General features: G+C 37.9%; 1 protein-coding gene across 1 annotated transcript in view; it reads left to right on the top strand.

Moving 5' to 3' along the window:
- Positions 1-237: 237 nt before the first annotated feature.
- WDR49 (WD repeat domain 49) overlaps positions 238-13,950 on the top strand; it is an 88,785-nt gene continuing 75,072 nt past the window's right edge. Inside the window, exon 1 of the mRNA XM_029285298.1 lies at positions 238-384. Coding sequence (XP_029141131.1) covers positions 238-384 — 147 coding nt within the window. The remainder of the gene's footprint in view (positions 385-13,950) is intronic.

Genomic DNA, 13,950 nt, shown 5'->3' with positions numbered 1-13,950 from the left:
GTCAGAAATAAAAATAAGTCTGTAATTAATTTTGATTCCCTCCCCCTTTTAAAACCCCATTTGTGTTTTTTTAAGGTGTTTTTTTTTTTCAGGAAAACTTTCTAGAGACAAGACTTCTTAACTTGTGCTGAATTATCCAAAACTATTCTTGATGAATAAAATTAAGTTCCCAAAAGGCCTGAAAGCTGCAAGGAATTCCAGACTAGCTAAACATTAATTTCTACAAAATTAATTAGCATGAATAACGAACCATATGTCATGACAAAAGCCACCAAGGTCACTGCTGAGAAACAAACTATGGATTGTGGAACTGCAAAAAAACAGGAACACCTTGAAAGCAGGTTAACTATTCATGATTTTATGAAAATGCAGGAACTTTTTCAGGTGAGCAAGTTTTCATGTGACATTGTTTATAAAGTTTAATCAAATAAAGCTGGAAGGTACCCAGCTCAAGTTCAAGATCCTCTTATCTGCTGTTGTGATAGAAAATGTGTGTGTGGAACATGGAGCAATGAAATGCATAGGATAGCATGAATTAGACGGTTCAGCACAAGTAACTTTGATCTCTTTTGTAGATTATTTTGCTGCATTTTTCACATGTAGGTCTGATACTTCTGACAAAGATCTTTGAGGAAAACCATTTTTTTACATGTGGAATTGACATATAGGAGGGGTTTCTCTGCTCTGAAGTAAAGTGGGTTGCAATATATGAGCATCTTTTTTTTAGTTGATGGTCACCCTGCACATACCTTTTCAGAAGTGTGTCTCAATAAATGAAATGTTACATTCCCAGGAAATAGATATAGGAATTACACTGTGTTAACTAATTACATGTCAAGAAAAAATGGCTTCCTGGACTGTGCTAGTTGCCACAAGCAGAAATCCAGTCTTCTGGTCAAAGCCACCATCAATAAATCAGAGAGGTAAATCAAATCCGACCTCCACTCAGGGCGTTATATACAGGAACGGTCTAATCCAGGGGTCTTCAAACTTGGCCCTTTTATGACTTGTGGACTTCAACTCCCAGAATTCCTCAGCCAGGCACGCTGGCTGAGGAATTCTGGGAGTTGAAGTCCACAAGTCATAAAAGGCCCAAGTTTGAAGACCCCTAGTCTAATTTTTACTTGAATCCATGCAATGAATGGAAACCACAGTATCTATCGGTAATTGTTTTCACTGTTCTACAGTTCTTATAGATAAGATTTTTTAAAAAATATTCAGTTGCAATCCCTATTTCTCATCCTACATTCTTCAAAAGAGATCATGGATCAAAGTGACATCCTTGTATGTATTTGAATATCTATCAGTACTCAAATAGATATCATCACTATGAACTCTTTCTGGTTATTTTTTTCTCTCTAAAGCTCAGCTCAGTGCTCAGCTACTTCAGTCAGTTTATACTGATATAAGTATCTAATCTTTCAATCATTTTGTTGTTCTCTGAACTGTTGTGATTCCTCTGATTTCTTCTATGTGGTTCTCAGAACTCGGCACAATATCCGAGGGGGAAGTCTGACTAAAACAGAATGGAATTAATATTTCATGTAATTTAGACATTTTGCAAAGTAAAGCATTCCAGATAGATGGTTATCTCCCTCTGATTACATCTACTGAAGATAACCCTTCATCTCTCTGAGTTAATTGATTCTGCTGTCAAACTGTTATTACTATTATGCAGGGTTTTCTTTTCTTTTCTTTTCTTTTTTAAAAAAATCTTTGGAATTGTCTTAAAAACCAGGAGGCCATGACTTCTAGCCCCATTTTAGACAGGAAGCCAGTTAGGTGAACTTGGGTCAGTCACTTTCTCTCAATCCTAGGAAGGAGCAATGACAAACCACTTATGAAAAATCTTGCAAAGAAAACTGCAGGAACCTGACCAGACGCTCTGAGAATCAAACACAATTGAAAAGAAGAAGAAAAAAAAAAACCAAGTTCATACTGAAGAAAAAAACATAAATCCATTATTTTATATTCTGAACTCTTGAATAAGAAATAATAGGCCTTGATCTTTTTCCGCATGACATTCTTTAAAGTTATTTGAATTATCATTGATGCCTATTTCTGAATTTGTTTCACTATTTTTAAAGTTTGGTGGTCAGGACAGGACACAAATTTTAAGTAGGATCTGATGAGAGTCTAATAGAGTGGAATGATTATTTTCAATGGTTTAGAATTTATAGTTCTGCTGATACAGCTTAAAATTACATACTGTATACCTTCTCTGCAGCCACATCATACTGTTGGCAATCAATTACTGTGTCAAAATATTTTTTTCAAGTACTGTTATCATATATTAGTACCAAGCAATATCCCTCATTCTATAGCTGTACATTTGATTTATGTTTCCATTGCCCTTGCCTCTTTTAGATTGCGTTCGATTAGTTTCTGACCATTTATGCAACCTCTCAAGATTATTTTGAACTATTTATCTGACCAATTTTGAATTAGCTGTAAACCTTAAAAGCATCCCCACTCTCTTGTCATCCAGCAGAGAACCTGGATTGATTTTTGTGATAACTAGTTTGGTACCCCTTTCTAGTTAGAGGCTGAACTAATGAGATATACTTGGGTTTGCTATAAACTAGCATGTGTCTTAGACCTCATATTATTTATGTGCTATACATAACGTTGCTTATCTCAACAGGGAAAAACATCATGGGTTATTTTATTTTTTTTATTGATCAAATTTATATAGCCACTCATCTCACCAAAGGTGACTCTGGGTGGTGCACAACAATAGATAAAAAGAGAGAATATAAAAAAAGCAAATACACAAATAAAAATCCGTAATAATAACTACAAAAACCAAAAATACAAGCTATATCTAAAGGTAGAATTAAAAATGTCTAGTTATGTATGGTTTTTACTGAACTAGGAAGTTAATGGAACATAAAAACGGAAAAATGCAGAAGAATAAAAAGGGAGAGAAAAATCAAAGCAAACAAGGAAGCAGGTCATGTAGCAACTTGATGATCAGAAGCTAGTAGTGGCTGCATTTGTCCAGCATGATAACCTTGGTTTGTTTTGTATGCTTGTGACTTAGTTGCTCTGCAAACCAAGCCCATTTGGTCAGTTTGTAGGTCAATGTATGGTGAGACCCCACAATCCAATATAAAATTATTCAATCTGAATGATGTTTTGAACCACAAAACTCATGTACTTTTTTCTGATTAACACCTTGAATAAAAATTTCCAGAAGGCTAGATCTTCTGCAGCAGGCTGAATTTGTTAATTTTAATTAAGGAAGTGCTCATGTTTTAAGTGAGTGAAGATGAGCATGGCAGAACTATGAAAGAAAAAAAGAGATACTCATTTGTAATCAAAGTACACACCGAAACCCAGACTCAACCATTGAACCTATAAAAATAAATGGCTGCATTTATTTTAAAATGCTAAAAAAGCAGAGAAGTGGAAAGATTTGGAATAAAAATCTGAAATGTGCCCCTGAGCTAATACTATAGCTTACTGCAAAGTGGTAGATGTTTATGGAGCAAGGAGTAGCCATTTCAGAATGAAGCTGGTCCATCTGAATGTTAAACCCAGATCTGTTACATATTTTGCCCTAAAAACAGAACATTTCTAAAGCCCATGGAATTAAAAACTAACATTCCTACAGTGTTTTTGCCATCATTCTGTAATGATTGACAAACAGGCCAAGTACAATTGATGGGAATAATGGGAGCAGAATGGTGTGTGTGTGTGTGTGTGTGTGTATGAGAGAGAGAGGGAGGGAGAGAGAGAGAGAGAGAATTTTGTTTAAGATGTTCCTGCAGATATGATATTTCTTTTTGTGAAGCAAGTAGGCAAGTTAGGTTAGGTGACTATGTGTAAATAGAGATGAAAATAACTAAGAAAGAATGGGTTGTTGGGAGATTGAAGAAACTTGACAGATAAGGGAGGGGAGATCAAGGCTGGGAGGAAATAGGAGACAGAAGGCTTAGAAACAGACTGGATCAGACTTGGCATCAGAACTATCATTTTTTTCCACATTCAGAAGCAGAGGCAGTGAGAAGACGACAGAGGAGAAGGGTAAAACAATTTGGATTGCTGGTTGTTGGAGAATGAAATCATATCAGAGTGGCTAACATTACAGATTGGGCAGATGAGGGATCGCAGTGGTGGTGAGAGAAACAGCAGGAATGGGTTAGGCTAGAATACAGAGTGAGCTGCAGAGATTGCCATGATGAAGGTCAGTGGGAGTGGGCGTAGCCTGGATGGAGATGGTGGTCTGCAGCTGGAATATGAGCAAGAAAATCACTCCAAAAACAAGCATGAAAAAACTCTTAGCTTGCTACCAGAAAAATTCGGATGCTATTGATTCTGCCACATGAAATGTTATAAACAACCAACTGTCCAAATGTATGCACTTGCTATATTCACTGTTTTTGAACTATATCAAGGATCTTTTGTTCACTTACTTATTCACTGAAACGTACAACTTGACCAGATTGTCTAAACTTACATTTCTGATGTTGACTGCCCAGGGTCATTTGAGTGGGTGGCTTCTGTAAAACATAAAACAGCTAAGCAAGGGCAGAACATATTTTTCCATAAAAGTAAAACAGAATAAAAAGAAAATAGGGTTAAAAAGCTGAAGGTTTGCAGAAGCATAAAATGATGGAGTTTCTATAGTTATTTTTATATTCTAAGTAGAAAAACTATATTAGATTCCAAGCAGAAAGCATTATATACCAAATATATCTTAATATTTCCAGTAGTTCTAGTTATCTGATTTGGGAAAGGAAATGTGTTTAGTTCAGTATGTGAATTAAACATTGTTTCCCTGAGAAATTCTTGGAAAGGAGAAAATGTGATCTTGGTCCACTAAACTATAAATTGGTCCTCAAAAGTGTAACTAAGACATCATGAATATAAGTTTCCAGATTTTAGGAACAAATTGAATCTTAAAAACTTTATTTTTGAGGAGACGGCTTAACAAAATAATAGGTCCCTGTGGTCCATGGGTGTCCCTGTGGTCCATGGTCCTTGCCACGTCACATGATATGTCGCGATGTATCATGACTTTTTTTGCATTGCTGGAGCTGAGTGCGGGCGTGGCCTCCATATGATGCAACTAGCCCATGGGCCAGCAGTTTGAAACCTGCTGCTGTGGTCCATGCACCATGCCTCATTGCCTCATTTCCCTTGCTCTGACTCCATCCAGCACAATGCTTTATAGAGCCAAGACAGTCTGCCCCTGTGAAGCGTAAAGATACTGCCATCTGCTTCAGTTGGCCAGCCTGCTTCCAAAGAAAGTCACTGTTGCATATTCATAGAAGCCACTTTTGCATGTTGAAAGCCTGTGACTGCTCTGCCACTTAAAAGTGGGAGGCGACGTGGCCCTTTGATTTCGAAGAGACACTTTATTTGGACTGTCACTGAAGCTTTCGGTCTTTTGAAGATTTGCAACTGCCCTAGAAAAGAAAAGGCCCTTACTAATCTCCTGGCACTGCCAAGGATTGAACCCAACCATAATATTTTGTATGCAAGTTTTGTGTTCTTTGTTACTGACCTACAGGTTTCCCAAAGAACTGGGTTTGTACGATAGAAAGAACAAAAATAAATCTACATTTTGTTTGGCCCATCACCAGCAAAGGTCACCCACTGCTTCCTGGGTGCAGGAACAGAAGTTGTCAGCCTCCTCCCCTTCTCAGCCCATTGCAAATGAATCCCAGGCCCATGCTGCCCTGCTCTGATTCATAACCACCCTTTTTCTGTCCAAAGATGTCTCCAGAACTTATAATAGAAGAATAGAATAAAAACTTTATTGTCAGTTAAATGTACAATAATCAGCATACATTAAAATGAAATTTCATTGCACTCAGCTCTATAAAAAACCCAACAACAACAACATATACACACATATATGACACAGAGAAACATCACAGTCTAGTTCGATTTTGATATAACGATAGCTTCTGATTGGTGCAACTTCTTCACTGAAGCAGCTAGTCGCTGCCCCATGCAGCTATTTTGCTCTGGGCTGCTCAGCAGCTATGTTCTCAGCCATTTTTAAAAAGCTTGAAGATGATCCAATAACGGCCCCTTAAGTCAATGAACTGTTCTCACTCCCCAAAGCTCATGTTTTATTCAACCCTTACCTCTCCCAGGCTGAATGAAGCACATCCCCCTTGTTTTTCCATTCTCTGCTCATAATACTGCAAAACTTCTCTTCTTATCCCCCCCTTTCCCCCTCTCCTTTAAAAATCTTTCGGTTGTTTTTCCCTTCCTACAACATTTCCATGGACTACAGAAGAAGATAGGGAGGCGTTTCCTCTTATTTTGTTGAAGCCACAGAATAACAAGAGGAAATGTAAGAGGAAAAAGGAAAAAGAAAAGGTTTCCTTTCGCATCAAAGGGGCTAATTTAGGAAGTGGATGGGGAATGAAGATATGTGCAGACATATCTTCAGATCTGGGGAACCAAAGTAACTGGGATAATCCCTAAAAGGATAAGGCAGTCATAGATAGACTGGTCTATGTGGGAACCAGCCAAAGCAACTTGACTTTCTGCATTGATGAATAGAATAGAATAGAATAGAATAGAATAGAATAGAATAGAATAGAATAGAACTGGAAGGGACCTTGGAGATCTTCTAGTCCAGCCCCCTGTTCAAGCAGGAGAACCTATGCCATTTCAGACAGTGACTGTCCAGTCTCTTCTTAAAAACCTCCAGTGAGGTTTTTAAGCTAAGTCTCTTTTATGAACTTGCCTTAATTCCAAAGGTGTGTGTAATAGTTTCCATGGAATACCAACCCTATCTATTGTTCTATTCAGCATGCCAAGAACAGGTGTCTCTTTCTTTTACAGATTTCTGTTGCTTCCCTTCCAAGGTTATTAATTAGTTCAAGGGGTCAGTGATTGTGCATGAAAAGGAAATGTGTCTGATATGTGATCTGGCCTTGTCTGCAGCCACAGAGCAGACAGAGTATGATTACAAGACTCCCTCATATTCAACCACCCTTTAGTAAGAGATTTGGAAGGACCAGTGCCAGCAGGCCAAGCAGAGCTTTTGATCTCTAATTACTGCAGATTGTCAGACTTCTGGTTTAAATTGGGTCTAATTGAGGTTATTGCAATTACAATAGCTTTCCCTTCAAGATACTGCCCTTTCGCCTGTGTGAGCTGCTGAGCTAATGGAAGCTGGCAGCACTCATATATATATATATTGTAGCATTGTTTGGCAGGAAACTGTACGGACGTGGCTGCCTTCTTAGGAGGCAGAGTACGATTCCCTTTTGCAAAGAAGGCGGAAGAGGTGAGTGGACCATTTCTGCCAGTGTCATTTTTCAAGCTGCATTGTTTCTTTCAGCTTGCAAAGAGGGGCCCTTCCCCTGAGCCGGAGGTGAGCAATTATTTATTTATTTATTTATTTATTTTAAAAAAGAAGAGAAAACAAATTAATGTTTTCTTGACAACCCGCTGACTTCCAATCATCCATAAGGTTCTTCGTTTCAGGTTCTTCGTTTCAGATTGCTTGCAGGATTCTCAGTTAAAGTAGATCCTGCAGGGATCTACTTTGAATATTTCTGTCATTGTCAACTTTTCAATGGGGCAAGAGCTGAAATGGGCAGGCTCAGGGGATTTGCTTCCCTGAAGCCATTAAATGCACAGCTTCGCTACAAGTTGCGAAAACAGCTCATTCTGATGCATCATCACAACTATTAATGATGGCAATTGGGCTTGTGAGTGCATTCCAGCTAGATTTGTAGCTTCTGTAACAATTACAAGACAAGTAAAAAAAAGTATCCCCTGTAAACTAATAGTATGAAAATGGTCCTCTTGAGAATGAACTCTTAAGCAGTCAAATTCTATGGTTTCAGAGTATAATAGACTATTCTACTGGCAGAATAAAGAACACCCACTAATGAGATGTAGGTAGATGTAAAAGTAAGTTACTTACTAATTCCAGCAGTTGCCAGCAAAGGCAGGACGGAGGACACATTGCAAATGTTCCCTTAACTGGTCTGATTTACTGCTGTGTGTGCCAGTACACCTTAATAAAACAAATTCAGTGAGAGGGAAATTCAGTCCAACCCACTGAAATGACTTTAACTTCACAAAATTAGTAAGATAGGGTCTCACTCTTTACACAATCCAGAAGATATCTCTGGAACAGACTTTGCTAAAGTCAGCCATTTTTTTCTTCAGTGACCCCTGTATTATTTAATTTTTAAATGTCATGTTATCGACAAGAGAGGGTTTTCTGGCATAATATAAATTTTAAAAAACCCCAAAATACCTATGCCATTATTGAGATAAAGGGATTAGGGAATGATAGCATATTCCTCCCATGTCCTGACACTAGTTAAATAAACAGCGTCAGACACTGGAACAGGAAAACACATAGTCCATATATCAATAATAGTCTGCCAAGCTGGATCATGCAGGCCTTGAAAAATGCCTAATTCTACAGTATCTGTCAATCAAAAAGCTTAAAGAGTGGACAGTAGATTCCATGAAAACTTTTGAATAACACTAGCAAGCACAGCTTGGTATTTCCTAGACACTGAACCCAAAGTGAGGGAAACCTTTCCAGTTTCTGTCTATACCTTAAATGTTTCTGATCTTTGAAAGAGTTAGAATGGAGCTGGAAGGGAACTTGGAGGTCTTCTAGTCCAACCCCCTGCTCAAGCAGGAGACCCTATACCATTTCAGACAAGTGGCTGTCCAGTCTTTTCTTAAAAACCTCCAGTAATGAAGCACCCACAACTTCTGAAGGCAAGCTGTTCCACTGGTTAATTGATGTCAATGTTAGGAAGTTTCTCCTTAATTCCAGGTTGCTTCTCTCCTTGATTAGTTTCCATCCATTGTTTCTTGTCCTGCCCTCTGGTGCTTTGGAAAATAAGTTGGCCCCCCTCCTCTTTGTGGCAGCCCCTCAAATACTGGAATACTGCTATCATGTCACCACTAGTCCTTTTTTTCTTTAGACTAGTGATACCTAAATCTTGCAACCTTGACCAAGATCCAGTGGATTACTTTAAATCTGCCTTGGCTTACCTTGAAAGTTTCTATCCCTACTGAAACCTCTGGAAATTAGTTGAACTGCTGAAGTAGTATCCATGAGTCTCAACTGGCTATTGCTAGAAGAGAATATTCTCAAATATTTTTCCTGTCAATGTGCACTTCAAAGCAAAGAACATCAATCATTTTGATACCTCCAATTTAATATTCAGCTTTTTGTAGAATGTGCTTGATATTCCAAGTTCATTTTTTCTCTATACAATTCCTTCTCTGGGCCAATCACGCAGCCCTCAGCCACCAATACCATAAAATCTTCTGGGTTTCTCAAAATGGGCGAAATCATCAGTGCCCATTCTGTCTGCAGCCAGAATCTTACTGGTGCCCATCCCCACATGAATAAAATTTTCTGTCTCTGATTTAATCTTGGATTTCCCCACCAGTCAAGAATTTATAAAATTCTTAGGATGGCAATCGTATCTTGGAAGCACTTTGCATGTCTCTTAAAATTCCATGTATTATGTTTTTGGTCTTTGAAGTTCATCATTGCACAATATATGGTGAAATACTACCTTAACTTCCTTTGTCATGCTCAGTTTTAAATGCTAAATTGATTTGGATGTAGCTCAATAATTTATTGAAAGAGATTCTCTGCTAAAAGATATTCATTACTCATTCTCTATGGCTACATTTCAGCCAATAACTCTCATAATGTTCCCTTCTTAGTGATAAAGGATTTTTTTTAAAATCAGAATGTGATCTTTTTTATATTGTTAACAGTGTTCAGAAGATAAACCAAGCCAGCAGGTTCTGCTTATTTATTTTGCTTATGAGTGTTTTTCCTTAACTTCCAGCAGTGACTTTTAGGAGTCTTACTTCCTAAAACTCTTTGAATTAAGTTCCCTATCTATTCATCATGAAAAGAAATCCTTCATCTACTTCAAAACATATATTTTCTTTTGTGTTCATTGGGTCTTTGGTTTTTTCAGAAGTAGATGAATGAACACATGGAAGGTAGGATCATCCATCTATTGGATGTCAGTATGTTCCTCTGTGAGAAACCCTTAGTTTATGGTATGGCAAAATAATATTATCTAACTCATCTATCTGATCTGAAAAGTCATCGAGAAGTAGGTTTTAAAATGAAGCATTCTTGAAAGCAATAAGACTTTTCACAATCTTTTGCTAGCAAAGAGACTCTGATGCAATTTTCTCTTACAGCTGATTATCTATGGTGGCCTTTATAACCTCATATATAGTCTCATCTCAAACTCTTTCCATCTATGCAATATTCTCTGCTATTTGTTACCTTCTATAGCATGGATAATTCCTAGCCAGATGTTTTTAGTCTTTGATTCCCATGGAACCCAATATGGATAGAATACTAAACTGGGAAAAATTGCCACAAGACAAGTATGTGACTTTCTGAGTTTTTGAGTATGTATGTAAACCAAAGCGTCTCCACTTGGTGACCATTGGGAATTTCATACCAGTTATATATTGAAGGGATGATTCCATTTTTTATTGCCTTTGAAGAACATGACATTTTTCAATTTCTATCGTCCATGCAGTGCAAAAAAGCCCTTGAGGCTACTGCTCGATTCATTTAGCATTTATTAATTATGGAACTAAGATCAGTAACAGTTATCTTTTGTTTGTTTTTGCACTTCCATAACTTTCCACTCAGATCTATGTTTTTCTTCAGGAGTATACATAGTTGCATCCATTTGAGATGAAGATATGGATGCTGTAATACAGGGGTCTTCAAACTTGGCCCTCTTATGACTTGTGGACTTCGTTGAAGTCCACAAGTCATAAAAGGACCAGGTGTGAAGACCCCTGCTGTAATAGTAGATAGATAGATAGATAGATAGATAGATAGATAGATAGATAGATAGATAGATAGATAGATAGATAGATGAAACCAAACTTCTAGTTCTAATTTGCATGTAATTTTTACCATCACTACCACTTCCTTGCTTACTTGCAGGAAACATTTCTGCTCAAAAATAGTCTTTTTTACTTGCTAGTTCAGTTGGCACAACTTTCTAGTGGAACCGTTTAAAGTATCATATAGATGTTAGACCTGAAAGGCTAAATGTAGGTTTTGCTATACCCTCCTATTCACTCCTCATGTGCAAATTCAGCCATAGCTTAAATGAGATCGGGAAACTCTGACCTAACTTAGCCCACCAGGCTGGTTGATTTAGTCAAGGGCTTTCTAATCTAAATTGATGAGGATGAACCTATTAGTTTGAGGGCCACCAAAGATGAATTGCAACATTTGAAAAATTGGCCAAAAATGTAGAAAATGTACAGTATGTACAGAAATGTACATGCCATTAAAAATAAATGTATCAATGTGAAAGCTTTACTGCAGAATAAAGCTTCTTGCAAAACAAAATTATTTTGTTTTGGCCATTAAGCCAGCAGACTATTTCATTAAGCAGAACACTGATATTTGGTTTTATTATTAGGTTAATAGATATTTTTCTCAAGATGAATATGGCAAGGTCACTCCACTCAAAGTGCCCTAGTTGTGTGTTTTTTCCCTCTCTCCTTATGGAACAGATGCTCTTTTTCTCATTCAATCTCTTTTCTCTTCTTTCAGCATAGACCTTCCTGCTACTACTTAGCAGAGAGATCTTACTTGTTTGCTCTTTTTCTCCTTCCTTGCCCCCTCTTTCCCTGTTTTGGCTAGCCTTCATCTCCTGGGCTCTCTTCCATGGATAGGCCAAGCTTTCTCACCCCCCACGCCCCACTACCTAGTGTCTCTTCTCAGAAAGCATTAGCTTCAGGAGAATGTAGGAGAAGGAATGGCAGAACCTGGGGATGGAGTGAAAAGAGGAATTAGCCTAGAATCCCTACATAGCTACAGGAAAACTAATTCCAAACTCCCTTAAATGCTTTTGGCCCTTATCTAACTCTAACCAGATGTTGACTATTAGTTGAGAAGATTCTTGTGCATAGGCATGATTAGCAATACATTGGTTTAATTGGACTTCACAAGTGGACCTGATTTTTTGCACCTGACAGAGAAGAACTTGGCATACTACAAGAGTGTGGGCAATATTGCTAGGCACAACAGGCATTGTTGTGCCAAGTGTACTGCCTTGCCAAGTGCACAGACTCAGCTTTTGATGTGAGACCTTCTGGAGAGATATGGGAGGCCACTGTACAGCTGTACAGTGACCACCAATGATCTGGGCCACAGAAGATGATTTGAAGAGCTACCTACCATTATAAGTTTGAGACCATTGATGTAGTGTGTGAACTTGGACCTAGAAGAATGTTAGCTATTTTGAAAGCAGCTCTGTGGCATTGCACAGCAAGCAACATAACTTTTGTATTGTGTGTGACATTATAAGACAGGCATGTCAAACTCGTGACATCACGTGACATTGCGCGACGTATCGGTGCTTTTTTGCCATTGCCGGCAATGGGGTGGGTGCGGCTCCAGTATGATGAAACCGGCCCATGGGCCGGCAGTTTGACACCCCTGTTATAAGACATATACAACAGGGTTTCAGGTGGGTGGATTGTGCTGTGATGCTGCAATGCTGCTTTGATCATTCTGATCCTGTCCTGCCTTCCCACAGGTGTTGCTGCTGCTTCATCTTGGATGAAGCACCAGTCTTCACCAAAGGCCTTTTCTCTTTCCTCACAAGTCTCTGCAGGAATGGTTGCTTCCATCCTTCAGTACATCCCACATAACATACCCTTCTCATGTATAAAAACCGGGGTGATTTTTATTCTTGTTTTTGTTTTCTGTTAATTCACTGGAATGCATGGAGAGATTTTTTTCATATCTAAAAAAATCCTTTCTTCTCACTTTTGCTCTTACTATTATATTTCCATCTATGGATATAAGAAAACTCAAGGAAGAGGGTTTTTTTTATGTGTCTTTAGGGAAGATTGGATTCAGTGATTATTAAATAGCATAAAAAGATTTCCTCCTGAGTGATTTCAAATAATTATTTTGATAGCTTTTTAGCATATGAAATGAGTTTGAAGCCTTAGGTATTTGCAGTATTAAACACAAGTCTTTCATAAGGAAAATAAACTAAGCTATATAACTTATTTTGCCAAGTCAACAATTATTTTTATGTAGCTGCAAAGCTGAAGTTGGACTTGTTCCTAATCATGCATAGAGTATGAGGTTCTTCCCATACTAAATAGAAAATCCACTGTCAAAATCATTCCTTCCCTTGTTGGAATAAAGCAAATATACTGAGCTTAGCAGAATTGTCCCAAAGATGCTTTTTCAAAAGGCAATTAGACTTTCTTTGTTTTTGCTTGAAGACATTTCACTTCTCATCCAAGAAGCTTCTTTGGTTCTGAATAAATGGTGGAGAATGGAAGGATTTATATTCCCTGCAATCATCTGAATGACTGAGAATCTCCATAGAGCTAAGCAGAACTTACTTCTGAGAATACATATTGTATAGGATCATTTTCCAGAATATGATACCCATGCCTTAAAAATATTCAACCAATTCTATTAATACTATTTATTTATTTGATTTAATATAGCTACTCACCTCTACTTTTGACCTCTGGGTAGCCAACAATAATTAAAAGCATAATGATCAAATCCAAAAACTCAAGTAAAAATGATTACCATAGCAATTAATACTATGCAGCCAAGGTCCTCAAAACATTACATTCTGCAACCTTATAGTTGGACTCACTTAACATGTGGCTTAGACCTTCAGAGACAGGGAGAAGAGATGCAGCCAACGGAATGGTCAGACAACTTAGCCCACTGCAGGAATGTGGGAAAGGCAAGCAGATTAGAAGGGATCCCCCCCCCAGTTTCTTGAGCTGTAAAGGCAATGGGGCAAGAGGAGAAATGTACTTAGAAGACTTAGATTTTTTTTTAATGTAACCTTACAATAAATTAGAAATGGTGTATCAGGCTGGGCTTCCTCTGTGGTTTACATTGCAAGGTTGACACACACATATGACATTTTACGTATACATGCCAAT

Source organism: Protobothrops mucrosquamatus, unplaced genomic scaffold (assembly GCF_001527695.2).
Source record: "Protobothrops mucrosquamatus isolate PMUCROS unplaced genomic scaffold, P.Mucros_1.0 scaffold1482, whole genome shotgun sequence".
In the NCBI taxonomy this organism is placed as follows: domain Eukaryota; kingdom Metazoa; phylum Chordata; class Lepidosauria; order Squamata; family Viperidae; genus Protobothrops; species Protobothrops mucrosquamatus.
This window is presented reverse-complemented; position numbering and strand designations above follow the sequence as displayed.